Source organism: Marmota marmota, unplaced genomic scaffold, assembly GCF_001458135.2.
Source record: "Marmota marmota marmota unplaced genomic scaffold, marMar, whole genome shotgun sequence".
Lineage (NCBI taxonomy): Eukaryota > Metazoa > Chordata > Mammalia > Rodentia > Sciuridae > Marmota > Marmota marmota.
The window spans coordinates 4,648,513-4,672,401 of NW_025999944.1; the positions used below are offsets into that span (position 1 = coordinate 4,648,513).

The following is a 23,889-nucleotide window of genomic DNA, read 5'->3' on the forward strand; positions in this document are numbered from 1 at the left end:
AAACTGGCCCTGGGTTTAATCGTTCCCTGTTCACACTGGAAGCAGGTTGGATCAACAGCCCTCGTGGGCTCCTGCACTTTTGTGAAGTTGCCTGGCCCCACCTGCATTGAGATCCCCGTCCATCCTTCAGCGGAGTCTGAGGATTGACAACCCATGGTTGGCCCTGGAGTAGGAAGCTTTGCTTCACTGGAGACATCCCAGCCCCTTAATGGACCGGTGCTCCCGGCTATAATATTCTAAATGCACATTACAGAGAGCAGGCGCGTACTCATAACTGCTCCGTTGTGGCATTTAGATTTACCCTTGAAATTTATCTTTAATTTTTACAGTTGTCTCCTTAACCATGTATATTACTCCCTTCTTCAAACAATCTGTCTTGCGGCTGCAGTGTTTCTTGAAACCAAAGCGTAATTAAATATTAAATTAATATTTCATTTAAAATTAAATATCAGAGGCTTCAGTCTAATCTTTGGCTTGTGCACTGTTGATTCTCGCCTCGTATTCTTGTTCTTGTGTCCACAAAGGCAGGTGCCGTCTCTGAATAACGTGTTCCCGCCTTATCTCTATTCCTCTTATTTTCTCTTTGGCTCTACCAGACTTTGGCTACATTGAAACAAATGGATGTGGTGAGAGATTTCCACCTTGTCACAGTTAAGGGCCACTCAATAGCCTATGACTTCAACCCCACCCACCTGGACTTCTCAGAGAAGAATTTCATCACTCAAAATAAGTAATAGCCTTAGAATCATAAAATGCAAGAGTTTGCAAGGGGGTCTGGAGACAATTTAGTCCAACTACTTGTCTTTGTAGGGAACGGAGCCCCCTGCATGGCAGGGTGAACCTGGCATCCTTGGTCAGTGCCAGGATTTAAGGCAAATCCCAAGAAGAGCCATCTGTAGCTTCTGGTCCCAAGAATTTCAGATAAGGGATATAGCCTTTGACTTTTGGACCTGTTAGGAGTGGGGTGTAGGTAGACGATTGGACGAAGAGATTGGGAACAGGAGGGGAGAGAGAGAGAGATTGAAGGGATTGAAGGATTCTGAAGTCATGGACCCTATAAAGAAAGGATAGCACAGGTAAGTCCTGAAGATGACATGCCCATGTGCTTCTAAACTAATCTTAGAGCTGGGTGCCTCTGTGCCTTCCTGCCTTGGCAACAGAGAGCATCTCCTGACTGAAGCCCCATTGGCGGTATCCTATGCTTAGCCAGGTCCGTCTTCTGATCTGCTGTTTATCTGGCAGTCAAATTCCATAGAGTTTTTGCTTATATTGGCTTTGCTTTTTATAAAACAAAAAGATTTCTTTCAGTTGTTTATTCTTGAAAGAAGTTGGGATTTAGAGTTGGGACTCCAGGGTCCTCTGGTTCTGAGGACTGTCTGTCTTGGTGGACCATCCACTCTGGATATGTGACTCAGTGAATGCACATGTACAAATACACAGCTGGGCTTGGAATTTCTACTTCTGCTGGTCTCTTGATGGCCATCCATAGACCTCATGGTGATTCTAGGACCCAAGTGAAGATTTGCTGGTGAGCAAATATGGACCCCAGACCTGCAATGTGATCCACCGACATCTCCAGAATGGCATTTCGATGGAGCACTGAGACCTCCCTTCACCCCACTGACTTCTCCTCTCAAATTCCAAATATGATTTTGCCATGTTTGTGGTCTGCACTCCCCGCTGGTCACAGGCAAAAATGACACCTGCCATGTTGATGCTTTACCATGGAGGTTGACCAGCACTCCAGCACAGGGCCTCCTTGCAGTGTTAGCCTGGCATCCTGATAGTTTTGGGAAACAGAAATAGAAGCATAGCTGGGGTAAGGTGGCCTTGTTCTTGTACTTCTCCTTAAAGAAAGAAAATAAAAATCTAGAATTTATGTTTCATCAATCCTTTGGGAAAATAATATTGAGCACCTGCCAGATTTTTTGTTTTTTAAATAAGTGGTTCCCAGTAGATATTTTTAGTTAAATAATATTTACTCAAAAAAGGAAACCTTTCACACATTGCTTATAGTTTATATCTATTTGTTGGGCCCAAGATATGTAAGTAACCTCGTATATTATACTCTCAATCAAAATGAGAAATGACATGTACGATCCAGGCTCTCAGGAGAAATATTATGAAATCTCAAGGTATTGATGAAAGTTTTTCAAGGCTGATCCAAATGGGATTTAGATTCTGTGGCAGTTGAAATGTGTATTATTAAACTCCTTGAGCAAACTCAAATGACTCCCAGTGGAGGATTAAGATGTTCTATGTATAGCAAAGACGAAATTCTCATGTCTGAGTTTTCTCTATTGAATTCCCCCTTGATTAGCTTCTGTAATATTTAACTTCATGCCAAGCCATAATTATTTAATAAAAGGTAAATATAAATTATATTTCAGTGGGGGATATGACCTTTTACCTTAATGTTATATTACTAAAGAAAGACATAGACAAATAGAGCCTATAGATTGAAGCGTATTTTTAATTTACTCTACTTTTGCGTTGCCAGCACTTCTCTGTCTCTGTCAGCCAGAGGGTTGGCAGAGCTTCACAACATCCCACCTGCCATGTGGTAGGCAAGGCTGTAAATTAACTCGGTGGTGGCGGTTAATGACCTGGCTAGCCCTTGGAGACCCTCTTGGTGCTGGTCTTGGGTACATCATTAGCTAATTGAGGTTTGCTTGGCTTGCACCAGGCCTGAGAAGGCAGAAAACACCCAGGGACGTGGGGAGAGGACATGTGGCAGGGAAGCAGCGATTCAACAGAAGCTCAGTCTATAGGATGCAGAAACAACTGGTCAGTGGGAAGCTAGTTTGGAACCCAAATGAGAGTCGTCAAACCAACCTTGATGTTGTAAAGGCTGTTGAAAGTGGTGTTTCCTCTTTTGATTTGGTGTTGACTCAACAGAGCCTGAGTCATTTTGACTTTGTGGTTGCTACTTCAAATGTGCACTTGGTTAAATGAGATTGTGTGTTTGTGTTTGTGTGTGTGTGTGTGTGTTTGCTCCCTGTCCATTTAGATGACAATGTTGTGGTTCACTGCCCTCTCTCTCATTTGGATACACATGTGACCCTTCCCACCGTTTGTACCTATGACGTCTGGTGGCAGGGACCTGTCAAAATTGTCAGCATAAAAAAATAGACAATTGTGTCTGATCTACTTATTCCATTTAAAGCATGAAGTCCTCACCCCGTGTGGTCGAGATACTCTGCTCTTCCTGGGGGTGAGGAGATGGGGAGGGGAGGGCAGGAACGATAAGCCAGAAAGGACCCTTCTGTCCTGGGGGTTTCCATTCTTTAGTGGACAGCACATGTGATAGATTCTCTTAAAGAGAAACTGTCGGCTACTTTCCACCTCTGTGGACTGCTTGGGGCCCAGCATCTGAGAATTCCCCAGAAAGAGCAGAAAGAACCAAGCAAGAAGGTTAGTGGTGGGAGGGCTATGGGTGGAACAGCATAGTCCAGGGAGAGAGAGTGTGCCCCTGCGGGGGGTGACCATGCAGATGGAAAGGAGGGGACAGGGGGTAATGGAGAGAGTGAAGGCTAGACTTCCTCCCTGGCATCTTCCTGTCACCTGTGTCCGGCATATCATGAGCAAACCCAGAGCTAGAACTTTTCAGTTTTATCCATCTAAGGAAATCCTTGCATTGGATAGCAAAATAGTGCACGGTTCACAAAAGTTAAGGTGATAAGTGGCTTGGAGGATTTTGTCACCAACTCAGTTCGTCCTGCAGCACAGGACAGCTGTTTGTTTTGCTGACTGATACCAAGTGGGGCCTTTTTCCACTCTCAGTGACTGAGAAGTCAGGTGACCGGGGCGGGGGGGGGTTCCATACTCTAAGTCTGCAGCCCTTGTCTCAAAACTGGGGAGGAAGCACCAAGAGTGATGGGAGGAATGTCTCCAATTCCACAGTAGGAAAGTGAAGAGTGCAGGCTTTGGGGTCAGAGAAGCCGGGCTTCAGATCCCACCTTTACCATCTGGAGCTGAATTTAACACTGAGATGAAACCCAGGCCGGGGGTTGCAATGAGGATTTAAAGAATGAATAGGTGTGGCATGGGTAGCCGGATGTCTGTAACAGTAAGCCTCCAGTGTATTCTAACAGTGGTCATTAGAATTTTAGTTATTGCATATTATAGCCTCCAAAGTACTGTTTCTTAAGAAAAAAGGCTTCTGAAATGACTGATAGTATGGTGCTAAGTAGAAAATAAAGTTCACAGAATGATTTTAATTATGCATACAGCTATTCTCGCATGTGTTTCTGGGTAAGATGGTATTGTTAGGGCAGACATTTAATTTGCCTCCCACCCCACCAAGGTCCTCAGGGGATATTTTCAGGAACACATAAAAATGAGGGAAATGTGGGTTTCATGCTCAAAGCTAGGCTGGTGTCATGGAGATGCCAGAATGTTGTGCCCTTGTGCTGCTGTGTGCCGACAGGGCTGTGTTGGAGCCCGAGGGCAAGCTGGACTCCTGATTCTCCTCCTAGGAAAGAGCAGCAATACAAACACAGGGACATGGTGGAAAGACAACTTTGTTCTAGCAAAAATGGGTAGGATGCGTTAAATAAAGTGATCAAAAACTTTATGAAATAAAACATTAAAGCATTACCTGTGGGATACCAACAAGACAAACGTATTCATCCTCAAAAACATTCAATTTCCAAAAGGTAGATTCCTAAAGCCCAGTACCGTTAGCTAGAATAAACAACCGCAATCTCTTACCCAACTCTCTAGAACATTCTTCTTGAAATGAAAGGAAGACTAGAAATATGACCATTTGGAAAATGACAACCAAAAAGGGAGATAAGATGATAGGAGTTTAAATTTAGAACAAAACCCACAACAAATCTACAATCATATATTTAACATCTTGAGGAAATGGATGTCTTTCTAGGAAAATCCAAATGAAGTTGAAAATAAAGAATGAGTCCAAGATTTCTGATTGGCCATCAGGTGGCTGATGTTGCCATCGCTGGGAATCTCGAGAGCTTGGGGGTCCAGGTTGGGAGAAATCTAAGGGACATCCTGGTGGATGCCTCCAGCCAACCGCTGGCTACACGAGGCTGAATCCCCAGCACATCATCTGGAACAGAGATGAAGATTTGTGGCCATCACACACAGCTCGACCTGGGATTCTAGGGGAATGGCTGAAGTTGACCAGGAGAAGGTGTAGCAAGGCAGAAGATGGCCTCGTCAGGAACCTCGAAGAGCATCAACATCTACAAAACGGGCAAAGATACAATCCTGAAAGCAGGCTGGGATGCCCTGGCAAGAGAGGTAGGCAGAAAGCAGAGGAGGGGGAGTTCCGGAAGGAACCAATGATGGATGGAAATAGTTCCAGAAGGAGAGGGTGTGAGCAGTGTCCCAGGCTAATGTCAGATTAAAATAAGGATGGAAAGTTCCCTTCGGTTTGGTTAAGATGTTGTTGGCGACCTTGACAAGAACAATTTCAGTAAGTTTACTTTCAACTTTAAGCCAAGAGATATTCCTCATATTATGAGTTTTATATAGCACAGCCTGAAACATAGAGAACTTTTCAATTTATTCTTCAAAACTCCCAAGTTGGGCAGAACAGTGTGCCTGATCCCAGTTATTCGTACGACACATGAATCCCTAATGACAGCAATGATTATGGGTACCCAAGGGGCTCAGCATGTGCCGGGCACTATTCTTAGGACAGTGACTGATTTAATCCTCACTCCAGTAATCACAAGAAAATGCCAACAAATTAAATTCATATTATACTAAGAATATTCTATGAACATCCAGGAGTTCATGTTTAATTGTGAAATATTGGAAGATTCCTTTAAAAATACAATATAAACTGGTCATAGGAGAAAATTCCCCCAATTGTAATTTTCTAAAATTCAAGCAAGTCCTGATAAAACACTCACTGAAGCTTGGTAAAGAGTATCCACCTCAAAGAACCAGACCACACTTGGTGGTGAAATGTTGGTGTCTTTCCCATCTAGAGGGAAACAAGCAGGAATTATCTATTGTCCTTCTTTGCAGGTTTTGATTGAGATGAGAATGGGAGAAAGAGAGCTAAATGGGATAGACTTACCTATCAGAAGGAAGGATGACCATCCTACAGGGAGATGTTGGGAAAGCAAAGACTAAGAGAAGGAAGAGAGCTGGGTCAGGGGAGTGGCTACAGAAGGATAGACAGCTCTGTTTGGCTAAGATCTTCCATACAGCAAGCACTGCACTGGTCCTTAATAAATTGTTGCAGTGATGTTGACAGCCAGCCATGAGAGGGACTTTAAATAGAAGCCTACAGAAGCCAGCCGTGGAGGCAGAACTGAGACCCACATCTTACTTGAATCTAAAGCTGATACTCTTAATGACTACACGTGGCCACAATCTACCCTCACACGCACTGCCTGCGCAGATCCATAAAGAGAGTTACTAGATACTAGAGAAACTCTTAAAAAATATTATGCAGTAATAATCATATTCATGATGAAAACAGAAAACAGTGAGATATGTAGAAAACAAAAATGAAAACCAGAAAACTCCACACCAGTGTCATGAACACTACACATTCTCCAGGGGGACCTCAGGGAGAAGATGGGGCATTCATATAAAATCAACTAATTGTTTTCTCTAGCTGTAGGTTCAATGCAACTGAATTTAAAAAAAAAATTTCCTAAGAATTAGGGGAATTGTATGTATGATTCACACATCACTTTACAGTGGGCCGCATTCTGAAATACGCATCGTTAGGCAATTTTGGTGGTTAAGTAAGCATTGCAAAACATGCTCACACAAATGCAGGTGGTCCAGCCCTCCACACCTAGGCTGTGTGTATATTCTATTGTACATGGGGCCTCTGATTGATTGAACATTGTTATGTGGTTTCTGAGCATGAGCCTGTGTGTGTGTGTGTGTGTGTGTGTGTGTTTAATAGATCCTGCTGCAGTCAGGATGTCAGGGTGGTCTCTCTGTATGTAATGTGATAATGTAGCATGATGACAAAGTGTTAAAAATCTTAATATATAGTAACATATTTTTTACAAGTCAGAAGACCTATTCCCAATAGAAAAGAGTGCAGAAAGTATTAAGACATCCAAAAGAGCAAAATTAAAATGATCTGCAAATATAAGAAAATATTCATTGACCTCAGTGGGGAATGAAAAAGCCTAAGTTGAAATGACTGTGTGTGTTGCTGGAGGAAGCGTGAATTCATATGTCCTTCTGAGGAGTGATTGCACAGTATGTGTGCAAGGCCTTAAATATCAATCATGATTTTTGGTCCAGTAATTCTAATTCTTGGCATTTCCCAATTGAAGTAATTAAAGTTATGCACAAAAGATAATTATTACTCTGATTTTTATAATAGTGAGAAATTAGGATCACATTAAATACCCAACATTAGGAAGTCATTTAAATAAATTATAGAACATGTCATAGAAAAATATGCAAGGATTTTAAATAATGCTATAAAAAGAATATGTAATAACCTGGAGGAAGTTTATGGTTGTACATTATTGTTAAATGGAATGAAGTAGGTTATATAACAGTGTGAATAGTATAGCTGAATAATTTTAAGTGTGTGTGTGTGTTTAAATCTGGAAGGATATGAGTAAAAATGTTCATCCTGATCATCTCTTAAACGGTGGGTTAATGGACAATTTTATTTTTACTATATGTTTAAAATTGTTCATGATTTCTTTTAAAAAAGTATAGTTTTGATAGAAAAATAGCAACAGATGTTCATAAAACACATATGCAAATAGAAAGATTAAAGAAACACACCTTCTTGTGTTCATTGTTGTTTGACAGGCGTGCAGGCAATTATTATTTTATTCTTTGTGTCTTTTTCTTTGATCAAGCATTAATTTTAAAGCCATAAAATTTGAACAAAAAACTTTAAAAATAAAGGAAGGGAGGACGAAGGAGAAAGAATAAAGGAATTAACTCTGAAAACAATGCTTTCCAGGGGCTGGGTTGTGGCTCAGCAGTAGAGCGTTCACCTAGCACGTGCGAGGCCCTGGGTTCAATCCTCAGCACCACATAAAATAATACATAAATAAAATAAAGGTATTATGTCCAACTACAACTAAAAACTAAATATTTTTTAAAAATGCTTTACAGTAGGGAAAGTGGTGAAGTGTATCATTCATTCACTCACTCGTTTTATAATGACTCATACTCCGTGCGAACCAGGCTGTTCTCAGTGGTGGGACCACAGAGTGGAACAGAATGAGCTCTGTTCCCCTGGACCTTATTGTGTAGTGAGGGAGCCTGGTGTTTAAAAAAAAATGTATGGATAACTAAATATAATTGCAAATTGTGAAAGTGCATTTTTCATAAGAACAAAGTTATGAGGACAAGATCATAGAAGGTTTATGTATGTAGGAATCTAAATATTTAAGAGACTGATTAAGAAAACCTGATACTTAGAAGAATAAATAGATGGAAAGGCATACTTGGGAAAGAGAAGAGAGGAAGAAGAGAAGGGAAATAGAATAAAGGTAGTTTATCACCTTCACAAGAAATTGCAATACGTTTGGTTGTTGAATATTTTGATATTTGAGAGTGAGAAGGCAGAAATGGCACGATGATTATAATAATCCTGAAATCTTGAAATGTTATTCTAATGGGAAAACATAAAATTACTATGAATTCTAAATTTATGTGTGAATTAACTGATGTCAGTGGACCCTTAAATGGTTGCATCAACTCTTAGACAGGATCAGAGCCTTTTTCTTACCTGTGGAAGACAATTTCTCGCTTGCTTTGGGGCCTGGACAGCAGACTCAAAGAGGATTTTTGTCTTTCAGCACTAAATGAACCCACCATAGACTATGGCTTCCAGAGGCTGCAGAAAGTCATCCCCAGGCATCCTGGAGATCCTGAGAGATTAGCTAAGGTAAAAATGCTTTGGAAATTGATGTATGAAAACCTTCTGTACAGTTTCAGCAAGTTTTGTCAGATCCAGCCATTTAAGTCCCATTAAAATTAATTAGGCCTTGCAATTAGCTAAGCTTCAGATATTAGATGAACATAAAATTCCTACTAAGATGAAATATATTCTGTTTAATCTCTGAGGATATATGAAATATGAAGATTTGGGCCTATAAAACAGATATGCTACAAGAATACTCACTTTATAAAACACTGCCAACTTCACAAAAATAAATATTTGCATAATTGCTTAAAAGTTTAAGCTTCCACTTGTTTGTATTTAAATGATTTTATTTGCCTGTAATTGCAGGTGCCCATCAATTCACAATCAAGTATTCATTGATGGCCAATTGTGTGCATAAGAACTTAATGAAGATAAAAGTGTCTCCATACAAAACTTCTGTGAAATGCATCATTTTTAAATGAAATTACTTATGGAAACTACATTTTACATCTGGCCCATGATGTTAGCTTTCTTCGTTTAAAAAATACACCAACTTATTAGTTGTCATTCAACTAATGAGAAACTATTAAATTTTTGCCTTTATATTTGTCTTTTAAACACACACATTATGAAATGCCATGTTCTCTATTCTGTACTGTGAGTAAAACTCAAGCACTAGTTGCTTCTATTTTGCACCTTTATTTTCCTCCTGGAAAAATCCCCAGCCCCACCATTAAATTAGATGATATCTGGAAAGTAGGTTAATAGCAATTTAAAAGGCTGTAAAGAACAGGAGGTGGAAAAGACAAAATGAGAGGACAGGGATTCATGATTACTAATTCTCTCTGGTTAAACTGAACAGGGGGAATATTATTGAAAGAATTCATCTTTATTAGGAGAGAATTTTGCAGAAGGCACTGCTAAGATAATTTCAGTACTTCGGACAACTCCTTGGCAGGCTGCTAAACTCAGGTCCATCAATCATCTTAAGAATGTTTGGTTAATTAGGTTACCAGACTTTTCCGTACAGTGGTCTGCAAGAAGTTTCTAATAGAATTCCCATGACGTCAATTTTAACCAACTCCACCCTCAATGTGTGGTTGGTTGTGCTTTGTTGGGGTAGCACGACCTTTAATGGAGCCATTTTATAGTGGTGAATTTCATGCAGGTCCCTATTTATAATCTATGATTATATTCAACCTCTTGGCTAATTATTTACATTTGGGGGGAATGTGTGGACTTTTTATTTTTATTTGTAATTTTCCTTTCTTTTTTTTGCCATGTGGGGTTTTGCTCTTGATGGTACCCCATGGTGTTAGTGACCAAAATACCTTACATAAACCATTTAAAGGAAGAAAGATTTACTTTGGCTCAGGGTTAACTGGTTCCATTGCTCTGAGCCTGAGGTGAGGCAGAAGATCATGGCAGAAGGCTGTGGTGGAGGAAAGCTGCTCACGGGGAAGCAGGGAGAGGGAGAGAGGGAGAGAGACAGACAGACAGACACACACACAGAGAGAAGAAGGGGTAGGTTCATGGCATGCTCCAGTGACGGGCTTCCTCGAACCAGGTCCCACCACCTGACGTTTCCGCCATCTTCCACTAATGTCATCAAATTATTAATCCATTAATGGATTGATTAATCACTGATGAAGTCAGAGCCCTCCTGGCCAAATTCTTCCCTAAAACCTGCCTCTGAATATTGCCGCATTTAGGGACCAAGACTTCAACACAGGGACCTTTGGGGGAGACTTTAGATACAAACCCTAACACCCAGCCTTTCTTTTCTTTTCCAGGAAATGCTGTTGAAAAGAGCTGCAGATCTAGTGGAGGCCCTCTACGGCACGCCCCACAATAACCAGGTGAGGAGCCTACAGCTTCTGCTCTGTCGACCTTGACTCTCTGCTACACCAAATGCTCACCCTGACCTGCCGTTTTGCAGGACATCATTCTGAAGCGAGCTGCAGACATTGCCGAAGCTCTCTACAGTGTCCCCCGGAATCCCAGCCAGATCCCAGCTCTCTCCAGCTCCCCAGCTCACAGCGGCATGATGGGAATCAATTCTTATGGCAGCCAGCTTGGGGTCAGCATCTCAGAGTCCACACAAGGGAATAACCAAGGTACCAGCTTTCTCAGAGTCAGAATCCAAATATGTCTTCTATGTTTAAAAGGTTGGTTCTGCTGGAGTAGAAGGAGGTAGAGCTTGAGTCCTGAACTATTCTTCAGTGTGGCCCCAGAGAAGCAGAACTAACATACACTGGATTATTTAAAAAATTTAGGTGGTATACTGTTAGATTCTGAGCTTTTATGTACCAGGTAGAATCCCTTTGCCTGGAAATATTTAAGAAGAAGATTGACTACTATAAATTTAGAATGATTTAGGCATATAGAAATGAGGTTTGCAGATATTGATTGAATACCATTTACACTTCTGCTATTATGATAATCAGGTGGAATAATGAAAAGAGGCTGATTATCACCATTATCATTTATTATGCCCAACTCTCTTTTTGGTAACCAAGAGTGAATGAGTTGGTTTTGTTGGGTAACTTCTGCAGTGCTTTACCTTAAATACCTACAAACTTATTGTCAACTGTACTTTTATGTGCAAAGTATATCAGGTAAAGACTTTTTCAATGAAGTTGGTTTGATTATTAAAAGGCTAAACTATCATAAATTATTTTTTTTAGAGTAATTGTCCCTAATGACACCTGTAAGCTGGAGAGTTTTGTTTCTAATTTTATTCATCCATTGGAAGAAAATGCCTCATTCTTTTGCCCAGAGTGAATTCTTAGGAAAAGAGGAGATAGAAGATAGTAGTTCTTCTTTTTCTTTTTTTCTTTTTTAGACATGGGACTCATGGACTAGGTATCAATTTTTATTCTTTCATTTGGTGAAAAATTTGGGTTGTTTTCTAGATAGTTTGAGACTGTTATCCCAAGTGTTTCATTTCAAAATAGGCTGAGTGATGTCTCTGTGCCGGGGCTTCAGAAGCATAGGGAAGACTCAGTGCCCCTCCCCGCTTCCCTCTCACGGATGGAATGTGCCACATTTAGTTGCTGATGTCTCAGAGTCCTGTGGCCAAAAACAGCCCGTTTGGATGAATGCATCAATACTTGTTGAATGAACATGATCCCTAACCCCACATAGGCCATGGTAACCACCTTGAGCTAACCTTGCTGGAACCATGTGCTGCAGAATACAAATGGCCCCATATGTGTTATTAGGGTGCCTTTCTCCCACCTCCAAAATATGCTATGGTGTATTAAATTGAGAAACAGTAGGTTAGCAAATTTGCTAAATTATTTATTCTCTAGGCTTTCTATATATGAATCCTCAAGATATGGTCATAGCACATACATCTGCCCAACTCGAACCCCAAATGCTCTTCTCAGTGATACCAATTCACATCTCCTCAGACTGTGGTGCCTTAGGAAATGCTCATGTCTTAGGACTCCCACAGCTCCTCAACAGGGGCTGGAGATGCCAGCTGCAGATCTGAAAGAAGAAGGAGGGGGTAAGAGGGGCATGGACTTTTGTAGGATGGGGAAGAGATGGAGGGATAAGAGGACGAGGACTTGGTTAACCGGTACCAAAACCCAGATAGAAGAGAGGAATAAGTTCTAGTATAAAACAGTTGGGTGACTAGAGTTAACACAGGTTTATTGTGTGTTTCAAAATAGCTTGAAGAAAGGATTTTGAATGCTTCTGACACAAATAAATGATAACTATTATGCCAGTTACCCTGATGTGGTCATTGTACATTATACGATATGTCAAAATGTCACACTGTCCCTTGTGATATGTACAATCATATGTGAATTCAAAAAGAAGAGCTGAAAATAAACTTCCACTTCCCCCTGCTGCCCAGGAGCACCTTGGTGACAGTCTGCGGCCCGGGGCCATCGTGGACCTGTGCTGGCCACGCTGGGCGCTACTGTGTAGACTGGTTGATTTACCTGGCCTCTTCCTTTGTTGTCAAGGATACATCCGCAACACAAGCAGCATCTCCCCGAGGGGATACTCCTCCAGCTCCACGCCTCAGCAGTCCAACTACAGTACCTCCAGTAACAGTATGAATGGCTACAGCAACGTCCCCATGGCCAACCTGGGCGTCCCAGGATCTCCAGGATTTCTGAATGGCTCACCCACAGGCTCCCCATATGGAAGTAAGTCCCCTCGTCATCCGTCCTTCTCTCTGGGCCTCTCTGGCTCGGTGTTTGACTGGGCCATCTTTGGGGGGAAGGCTGTACCCTTCCATCTGACTGTCTCAGGGGGAAGTCGCCCCACTTCCTGATGAAATGTCCTGCTCGCCTTTGGTTTCCCTTAGCTGGACTATGACCAGCTGGGTCACTCCAGGCCTTCTGGGGAAAGAAAGAGGCGAAACAATTACAGAGACCGCGTCTGTGTGACGTAGGTCCACAGGAAGGAGGAATTAAGAGTCCATTTCAGTTAGCAATATGCGCCTTCCTCATTAGTCACTCTGAGAGCCAATATTTATATCTCATCTTCAGGAGAATTTTCTAGGTGGATGTTATCTCCGTATGATAGGTAAGGAATTGGAGTGCCCAGCAGTTAGCCTGCTTACTCAAGATCACACAGCTAGGGTGCAGCAGGGCAATAATTGGGGCATGGGATCCATGGTTTCAAGTTATTTTGTCACATGGTGCTCTGCTTTTCCTGTGTGAGGTGGCTCTTCCTCCATGAGACACCTCCAGAGAGGTGCAAGTTGACTGTGGGCAACAGTGTGGTGTATTGAGACAGAACCTCTTAATCTTAATCTAGGGTCTGGCAGCGAAGCCGACCCTCTGGGAAGTTGTGAAAACCCATTGGGTTGCTTTGGGAGCTAAGTTGGGACCTTGCACAATGGTCCCAGGGGCCTGAGAGGGTATGTTTTTCAAACCTACTTAGGGATTACATTAGGCCAGGGCCACGCGGACGTGGAGAGTCTGAGTGATTGACGTGCCGGGGGTTGTCGCAAGCCCAGTAGCTCACCCTCTTTTCACCCAGAATGAATGGCTCCCTGGTGCCAGGAACAGGGACGTGTCAAGGGCAGAGCACAGCCATGTCCACCACGGCTCAGGAAGCGGCACCTCTCGGGGCTGCCTCTTGCAGCCTCTGGGCCTTTGGTTCCCAGGGGACACTCATGAGTTATTTCTGGATTGTGTGTTCCGTCCATGCACACGATACTCTACGCTGCCTAACGAGGACAGAGCACCCAGCAGCAGAGGGTGGCAGAGGTCACTTCTTTTAGCACAGCTAAATTTTTGTTACCGCAGAGGCAGGAGTTCCAGGTTGTGTCTCGTGAGATGGCCGAGATTTATTAGATTATCTAAGCCATTGGAGTATGGATGGATTGGTTTCCTTACTTATTGGGACCTTACCTTGTTCCCCAAGTGTTTGGGGGGAATCATAATAATCAAATTGATAAAAGTAGAAACTGATAAGAAACTAAGATAGAGCTGGAGCTGGAAATGTAGCTCAGTGGCAAAGTATGTGCAAGACCCTGGATTCAGTCCTCAGTGCCACAAAAAAGAAAAAATAAAGAAAAGAAAAAGAAACTGAGATAAAAGAAAAAAAGAATAAGTTCAGCAAAATTAGATAACTCCAAGGGCCAGCATGGATGGCCTATAGTCCATGCAAGGGAACCATTAATTTGGTTCTGAATTTACATAATACTAAAGTGCAGAGAGGAATACTATTTGTAGAAGCTTTTGTGTCCACACATATTTTTTTTAATATTGTAGTTGGACATAATACCTTTATTTATTTTTATGTGGTGCTGGGGATGGAACCCAGGGCCTTGCACGTGCTGGGTGACCTCTCTACCACTGAGCCACAACCCCAATTTGTGTTATCAAGTTGAACCACACAAAATTCCTTCCATGTTTGATCTCAAAATGGAAATTCCATATGGTTCGATCATTCATGTATGCATTAGGGTGAGCCACACGAAGTAGTTGTTTTTGTGGATAAAAATGGTCAGCTAACAATGCAGGGCGTAGTGTGGCGGCGGGCAGGCAGTGGGAAGGAGACAGGAGGAGCAGGGAGGGTAGAGAACAGATGAAGGAAAATGCCCGGAGGTGGGGGGCTCGTTGCATGATGCTCCTCAATATAATTTACCTGGGAGGGAGGAATTCCTCTCACCCCAGCAAGTGGCTGCATGGTTACTCAAGCCCCCTGCTACAGGAAGAATAATGACACCCCAAACCTTTAAAGCACCTGCTAAAACAAGTCAGCATACACAAAAGAGGGAAAAGAGAAAGAGAAGCTGCCTTGCCCAGTGGGATCAGGGAAGGCCACAGCGGGCCACCTCCCAGCACCGAGGGCACTAGAGTGATCATTTGCACCTTCGTATCTGGAGAAAGGGTCTCCAGGAGTTGCAGACTGGGAGTGGGATTCCAAATAGTGAATTCGTTACAATCAAATTCCAAATTCCTCTACTGCAAAAATATCAAATGCCCACTGGAGTTCATCACAGTAGCACCTGCCTTGAGAGGTCTTCCCCTCTCTGGGAAAGAGGGAGAAAAAAAAAAAAAAAAACCAGGGAAAACATTTCATCAATTCAGTTGCTTGTGTCTGAAAACACGATCCTATGATTTCTCGTTTAATGTTTTTAAACAAGCCTGATGCCCGATGTGGCTGGACCATGCTGTGGGGCAGTCACTTGCCAGAGACATTGAAAAAGAAATGGCATCAAGCCTCTTGGTCAAGTTCGACTTGCGTTACAGCCGGTGCAGAGAATCAGACTCAGAACTCTGCCTCCTTCCTGCGTTTGCCTTCACACTACTTCAAAAATGGCCAAACAGATGTTTTTTCAATTTTACACACAAACTTCACTTCCTGGCGGTAGCAGTGTGTGCCAAGTTCCAGCTCAGTGGAAGTTTTTATGGCTGAATTCGAAACCCCTGACAATAGGGGGTTATAATGAAATGCTGACAGACCCCTTAGTGCCAGCAAACTCAATGGCTCGATGCAAAGGAGGCTCTGTGCCTGGGGGGTTCCAGCTGAGGCCCTGCAAGCCAATCAATCCTTGGGAGAAGAAAAGTAGTTTTTCCCGAACTCTCCACATTCACATGGATTTCTGGGCCAGACCTGCTTGCCTTTAGTTTGGCCTCTCTTCATAGAGAGAGAGAGAGAGAGATGTCCGGAGAAATTCTCTCTTGGAAGTATGTGTGATCAACTTTCCTAAAATGGTAGGTCTGGTGTCCCCAAAGATTGATTTACTTAGCAAGTCTGCAACACCCAGGGGGTCATTTCTTCCAAAGCAGAATAGCCACTAAGCCAATCCAAAGTGTGGGACAGAATCCACCCAGGCAGGAGTCCAACCTGTCCTCAGAGATTCCTACCTCACTGAAAGCCCTACACTGTGCCCTAGGCTTCAATATTTTTTATATTATCAGAAATAAATATTAAGACATTTTTCTGCCATAAAATATTAAATGTAGAACATATGCAGATAGTTTTTAAAAGAAAGCATACTTTCACCCCAAGAAAAGACCTCTTTTAATATTTTGATGTGTTTCTATCATGTTTCTTTAGAAAAGAAGAAAAAATCCTATTACAACAGTAATGTTCTCATTATAGACATTTCGAAAAGCTCATAAAGATGAAGAGAAGAAAAGCAAAACCACATCTCCATTTCTATGCAGGGATACCATTGTTAACTTTTAAAGTCCACCTTCCCAGTTGTGGACAGACACATTTTGAAAATTGAAGTGTTTGCTCCCATGCATGACTAATGAGATTCTGCCATCCCATTAATGGAAGGAGGCAGGCGAAAGGTGGCCAAATCACCAAAGTCACTCATACGGAGTTGGCCTTCATAAAAGCAGTCAGGAATGCAGACCTCGGTCCTGAGAATGGAGTACAAATATTAGAAGTGATGTTTGCTTTAAAAAAGTTTCTTATGATCATTATGTTCTTCTTGGGAATTTGAGGTTTTAGTACTCCATTTCTCTCTCTTTTTTTTTTCTTTCTTTTGTATCAAAAGAGGTTAACAGACAGCTTTGTGTGCAAGCAGTAAGGCCTTAAATCAAAGAAGAAAATTACCATCATTCAGGAAAGCTATTACTAATCCCTACTGCAAAGGACTGTATTACTTCTTATCTCTGAAACAGAGATTTTCCATTTTAAAGTTTCAGTAGCTTTAACTAGTTTCACCTACATCAGAAATAATACCTGTTCATTGTAGAAATTGAGAATAGGGACAAATAAAAAGGAATGTTTTAAGAATATTCCCAATCTTGTCAGCTGGAGACACTATCATTAAAACTGGATGGACATCATATCCCTCTAGACTTTTGCAATACTTTTTTAAAAAAATAACAGTGGGTTTGCTGTATATGTTGTTATAATTCACTTTTCTCTTTTCTTTTTTATTATAATCTGTTAAATATTCTTCACCAGCATTAGTCTTAAAGTTTGCATTCTGAAGCATGGACTTCAAATAATTTACCCTACTGTGGGTCACTTATTTAAGTTATCTTCCAATTTTTCATTATAATAAAAATGCCCTGGGATCTATTTTTTTTGGCACATTCGTGATTATCTCCTTGGGATTCATTTCTAGAGATTAAATTAGTGGGTCAAAGGATGTGCACATTTGAAAATACTTTGCTAAGTATTGCCAAAGTCCCTTCAGAGAGGTTTCTCCCCTCAGAAAAGAGAAAGTGTATGTTTCCCTGCCCTGTTAATTTTTTCTTAATCTTTATCCACTTAATAAGTGGAAAATAACATCTCGTTACTGTTTTAATAAGCATTTTATTACTAATCCATCTCAGTGCTTCCTTGCGGCCCTCCTGGTCTTTTTCATTCTCCTTTTCGTGTTTTCTGCCCACTTTTCTATTAAGGTGTTTTTCTTTTTCTAAGTAATTCATAAAAAACGTATTAACTATCAAGGACATGAATACTTTTTTTGTCTTTTGCTCTGTGTGTGTGTGTGTGTGTTTACAGACATTTTTCATTACGTGGCAAATCTAGCTTGTGAACTCTGGAGTTGAAAAGATATGCAAATTATATATAACCCTCCTAATTTTTCTAGCATTTTTGTGATTTTATTTTTACGAACACCTCTGATTGCCTTAGATTATTGTTGAGCAAGAGGAAGTACTCTAAACTTGGTCTCCCAATGTTCAGTATTTCCATGCTTTCATTTCCCAACTATGTACTATGAAACGTCACCTGTATGAAGTTATCAATTCTAATACACAGCCATGCCTGTTTCTAGACTCTATTTTGCCCCAACTGTTGGTATACCTTTCTTTGTTAGTATAACACTGACACAACTGATGTAGATTCATCACAGTTTTGAATATCTAAGGTCAGTATTCTCCTTCCTACTTAACAAAATTTTCTGAAACTTAGCGAAACTTTCTGACTCTTACAATGTTGTTGTTGAAACATACCAGCATAGAAATCGTGCTTACTGAAATATAAAAAGTAAATTTCCTTTTAGGATTTTCTGTTATAGTTCTATTAAATTTTAAATTAATTTGGATGGTCTTTGGCATTTTTAAAAAAGTTTTATAAAAAGTATTTAAAATGTCCTGTGCTTATTCAACTCTGCAACAGTTATCTAAGTCATTTAGGAAAGTGTGTGGTATATTCTCTTCCACTGAGAGGCAAACATATATGAGGTAATCACATTTTAGGCTGAGATCGGTTACGAGGTAAAAAGCATTTGTAAAAATGAGACGAGTGCTGGGTGGAAGTGGGATGGAGTATATATAAATACCCAGCTCTTGTGGAAGGAAACTGCTCTGTCTCAGGGAAAGAAAGGAGCTTCCCATATTGAGGATGCAGAAACCAAGGTGCCATTTTGGTGCATCAGGCACGCTGACTGCAGACAGAATTGGGGCCTCCTGAGCCCCAGCTTTTCTTTGGCCTCTACTTCCGCATCTTAAAGAAAGAGGATAATTGTGGGTTTTTTTTTTGTGTTGTTGTTGTTTGTTTGTTTGTTTTTCTATTTTATTGATGCTAAACCCAAGGAGCTCTTGCTTGGAATTATGACTAATACCTACTCCCATGCTTAATCCAACATCCTCTCTTATGCATTTACATTGTCAAGTATTAGGTGAGCTTCTTCCAGAACTCTGTTATCCTGTCCAGTTTTTTTCTTTTTATTTCTATTATTTGAAAAAAGACAGATAGGGCTGGGGATATAGCTCAGTTGGTAGAGTGCTTGCTAGAGCGCTTGCCTTGCATGCACAAGGCCCTGGGTTCATTCCCCAGTACCACATAAAATAAAATAAAATAAAATAAAAAGATATACTCAGATACTTCCTTCTCCATAGCTCTAAATCAGGATTACCTAAGGATAAGAGATTTTTAGAGAAAGCTCTTTTTTTAAAAAAAAATAAGTTTAATTTAAAATTGTAGAAGAAACCTCTAGCATGGTGTCTGCTATAAAAGACACCATGCTAGAGGTTTCTTCTACAATTGTTTTAAATATGCAATCGAGTGAATGTAGTATGAAGTATAATTTATAGAGAGGGAAAATGGGGGTAGAATCTACCACCGGATGTCAAAATGTTTGACCTTCAAGTCACCATGCTTTTTTTTTTTTAACCCTTGTGAACTCTACCCCTTTTTTAGCAACTGGAACATAGTAAGTAAAAATATCTTCTTGTATGGCGCAAATTGGTGGAGTATCTGACATTAAGAGGTGGGTACTTCACGGTGTAAATTGCCTTTCTTTTTCTTTGAAATCATAACACTTAGCTTTCGGCTTCCCTTGAGTCATTTTAATGTTAATATTGTTAATATTGGTGTTTTTTTCTAAACTTTATGTCAGGGGAGGCTGACTCGAAGCCTTATTTCCCAGGAGAGCCACGAGTCCAGGGAGAGAGAGAGGCAATCTTCTAAATGTTAATAAACTCTTACATGTAATGAGGAAGTAGCCCACAGAGATGGCACTCTCAAGAAGACGTGAACCCCAACATCTAACCCCTGGGGCCCGGGGAGTGGCCAGGGAGGCATAGCTCTCAGACCAGGCTCCTTTTTGAGGAGAAGGAGAGGTCTCCAAGGCTGGGTAGATTTGATGATTTTTTTAGGTGTGGTGGTCTTAGTCTTCTCTTGCCAAGTTTCTGTTCATGAATGACAAGCTGTCACAACGTCGTCTCCTGTGACATCTTCTGTGTTAGTCAGCTTTTGCGTGGCCATGACCGATAAACCTGAAAATGTAGAGGAGGAAAGATTTATTTTGGCCCCTGGTTTCCGAGGTACAGAACACGGTCAGCCGGCTGCATTGCTCTCAGCCTGAGGTGAGGCAGATCATCAAGGCCCACGGGTGTGGTGGAGGAGAGCAGCTCAAGACATGGCAACCAGGAAGCAGAGAGAACTGGAAAAGATATAAACCCCAAAGGCCTGCCCCCAGTGACCCACTTCCTGCAGCCACACCCTACCTCCTACATTAAACCATATCAGTGGATTGATGCTTTGAGTAGGTCACAGCTCGTATAATCTAATAATTTCACCTCTGAAAATTCTTGCTTTGTTTCACACACGAGCTTTTGGGGGACACCTCCTATCTAAACCATGACACCCTCCCTCACCCCCAACACAGAAAGCACCTGCCTTCTGCATCTCAGTATGATCGTGTGTGTCCCTTTAACAGGATCATGACCATGTGGCTATTCCTCTCACTGGCTGCGGGGGAGTGTTGTCACATTCAACTTGTTTTTTAATCCTTGGAATCCAGAACAATGCCTGGAAGTTCATAATTTCTCAACAAGAGTGTGCAGGATGAGTGTACGGAAGGACTCACTCTCTAGACGAGTCTTTCTAACGAGGGTTGTGCGTTTGCTTCCAGTCATGTCATCGAGTCCCACCGTGGGATCCTCCAGCACGTCCTCCATCCTACCATTTTCCTCTTCAGTTTTTCCTGCTGTCAAACAGAAGAGTGCCTTTGCCCCTGTCATCAGGCCCCAAGGCTCCCCTTCGCCCGCCTGCTCCAGTGGCAATGGAAATGGATTCAGAGGTGAGTGAGGGTTCGGCTTTAGGTGTGTGCACCACACAGGTGCCGCCATGCCTGAAAGCGAGAGCAAACCGCACGACATCATTCCTAGCTCCAGCTGTTCACCTGTAGAGAGGTGCTTTGGTGTTTTCATCACGAGTCATGAACGGCTTGTGCAACTGCGCTGGTACTCCAGGTAAAAGCAAGGTGTGGGTGGTGGGTGGAAGGCAGAGAAGTCGGCAAACTGCAGGCTGCTCAGTTCACTGAGAACCACACCTGTCATCCAAGGGGGTCTGGAATCTCTAGCACTACTGTCCGTGAGCTGTTGCAGTGTGTCTGGAAGGTGCCTGGTTACGCCACCCCGCCTGATGCCATGCAGGGATTGCGCCTTCCTAAGTGGCTTGCCATCTGCAGCGCACAGATCTTCTAGCGGCACACGTGGAAGGGTCCATCAGGAACAACCAGGAAGCTCCGGGAATGCTGGTTACATGCTAGCCAAATTGATAGCAGGTGCCCGCCGATCAGGGGTGGTGTAGGGAAGAAAGAGTTAAAGACATACTGTTTCTAAGAACAAAAATTAATCTCACCTGTCAAACCCACTTTTGAGCAATGTCCTAAAACATAATATGACGTGACGTAACACAAATGCGATGAGTACATGAGAATCCAATCATCCCATCGCGAGTAGGAGGCAGCCGATAGCAAGAAGCAAATTGGAAACTGCTGTGCACAATGGGTCACCGTAGTTTTCAGGCAGTTCCTCGTGTCTTGACATGACAACATGCAGGACCGGCAGGTGGGGTGAAACCAGAGAGTGACGTTCAGTTAACCCCTTGAGCATCCAAGTCTTGAGGCGAGCAGAGCTCAGTGGGGACCTGGGGTGCACTGACCCATGCAGGAGATGGCAGCTCCTGGGGCTGCATAAAAGCACGTGGGTACCAGTCCTGTAGGGACCAGGGAGGCTTCTTCTCCATCAGTGGCTGAGAAAGGAGTTGAGAGGTAATTTAGGTTCCTGTCCCATCCTAAGGCTCGCGAGGATGATGTGTCCTCCAACTCAAGGGTCTTGACAGAGAAATTCAAAATCAGAACCTGAACTGAAAATCCTGCACGTGTAGCTAGACCAAGCAGCTGGGACCCCATGCCACCCAACATGGGGATAGTTGGCACATTGGAATTTATTTTATGGAAATATCTCTGTTTTGTTTTCTCCCATGTGTCTAAGCCTTAGAGAAACAGCTCGGGCTGTAGCTAACTATCCCCACCTGCCCGTCTCTCTTCAAAGGCTGTGGTCTGCACCCTGTCATGGGGGGTTGTGCCAGACCTAGTCCAGGATGGCTGCATCTCCAGATGGAAACAAAACTATTGCTGAATGTTCCCCCTTCCCCACAACCACTTCAGAGATGAAGCCCTCTGAGTTCTTGGGCTTTATTTACAGACTTTAAACCGAGTGGGGAAAACCCAGAATGGGAAGGACAGGAGAGGCCAAGAGTGACCACAGGCTTTCCTCCACATTGGCATGGGAGGGAGACAGGAAGCATAGCCCTGCCCTGCTTTCTCTGAATTTGCAATTCAGCAAATGTGCTCGGCCTTACCTGAAGGGAAAAAGTGTCAAGAGGTCCCACTTGCAAGCCTCCCCCACCTCCTCTCACGCGTGTGCTGAGTTTGGTGCATAGAGTTGGCTGTGGCCAATGTCCATCTGGTCTCTTCTACCCAGGGAGACTCACCTGCAGGGCAGGAGCAGCCCCAGCAGGGTCCACGGCCACACACTCCCTGTCACTGGGGTCAGAAGGCTCATCCTGGGAGAATGGCCGAGCTCCACGTTTGGATTATTTCTGTAGGGGAGACAACTTAGCTAGCCGGCTAGGCTTAGGCACAGCTCTAGGTTTTGGCTTCGTTTCTTTAGAATCTCTTTGAAGTCCCAGATCTCTTTGGCATCCGACAGCTTCCTCCCAATTCCCTGGTGATTTGAACCTGAAAAAGAAAAAGAAGGAGGAGGAAGAGAGGGAAAAGGAAAAAATACCTGTCAATTAAATGTTGTTGCCTTAAAACTAATCACAAAGAACTATGAGAACCAGCAGTAAGGAGAAATAAAAGTGAATTCTGAGTATTAATGATGGAATGAGTGCGTGACTGCCTCTGGCTCACCCCCATTTTGGACCAGGTGAATGGAGGCCCAGTATCCAGCAACATAGGTACCTGTCGGTATGGAGAGGCAGGAGACCAAGCTGACCTTGAATGCACCGTCCATGGGCACTGTATGAACAAATCCTGGAACCTCAGAGCCTCATAAGCTGGGGTCTCCATCTTTTTAGAGACAGGGGAGAGAGAAATATGGGCCCAGGTGCCTTTGAGGGGCTCTTCTCTAGACAATGGTGAGGTGACATATCTTAATTGTCAACAGAGGCGCTGCTGTCAACACTCCCTATGACTTGTGCTGAGTATGAGGGGCTGACGGAGTGCCCTGCATAAATTACCTCCTTCAAGTCACACCATGATCATCATTTTTAGTTAAGTAGCTTGCTGAGGTCACAGGACCAGTGATGGGTGACTTGAACACAGAGGTTGGGACTCCAGAGCCTAGGTGCTGACAGTCCCTGTCTGCCCAGGGTAGTCGTAATGAAATTCCTCTTTGCCCTTCACCTTTCACTCATATCTACTTGCCACTTGGACCAAAGGGAGATTATTGCTTTCTCATGAAATGCCAAAGTTAAAGAGGAAATGGACGTCAGCACAGCCAACAGCATATCTCCCCACCAGTGAAAATGCTCGCTGCTTCTCCAGATTCTATCTTCCTTAAAAAGCCAAGGTCTCCTTCTAGCCAAGATCCAGAGTTGGATGCAGGGCTAGCAAGAAGGGCATTGGCCCCCTTTCAAACGCTCCTTTGGTCCCTCTCTAAGACCCAGAAAAAAGGAAGGGGCTGAGAAGTTTTAAATGACAAAGAAAGAGAAAGGTGAGAATGTGAGTCAGAATCTTACTGCCAGAGAGCTCTCCACGCGCACTTCTTGTTCCCATTCTGCCTTATTTATCAGGCATTTACAGTTGATAAGTATAGATTGTCAGGATAATATTATACACTGTGTGTCTGATTCAT

The 23,889-nt window shown here is 42.6% G+C and overlaps 1 protein-coding gene across 2 annotated transcripts in view; it reads left to right on the forward strand.

The window, feature by feature from the left end:
- The window catches only part of Ebf2 (EBF transcription factor 2), a 185,190-nt gene that overhangs the window by 157,033 nt on the left and 4,268 nt on the right, over positions 1-23,889 (forward strand). For both annotated transcript variants that reach the window (XM_048801561.1, XM_048801560.1), the window contains exons 9-13: positions 8,778-8,866; positions 10,639-10,704; positions 10,785-10,962; positions 12,826-13,011; positions 20,655-20,822. In XM_048801561.1, the coding sequence (XP_048657518.1) occupies positions 8,778-8,866; positions 10,639-10,704; positions 10,785-10,962; positions 12,826-13,011; positions 20,655-20,822 (687 nt within the window). The remainder of the gene's footprint in view (positions 1-8,777; positions 8,867-10,638; positions 10,705-10,784; positions 10,963-12,825; positions 13,012-20,654; positions 20,823-23,889) is intronic.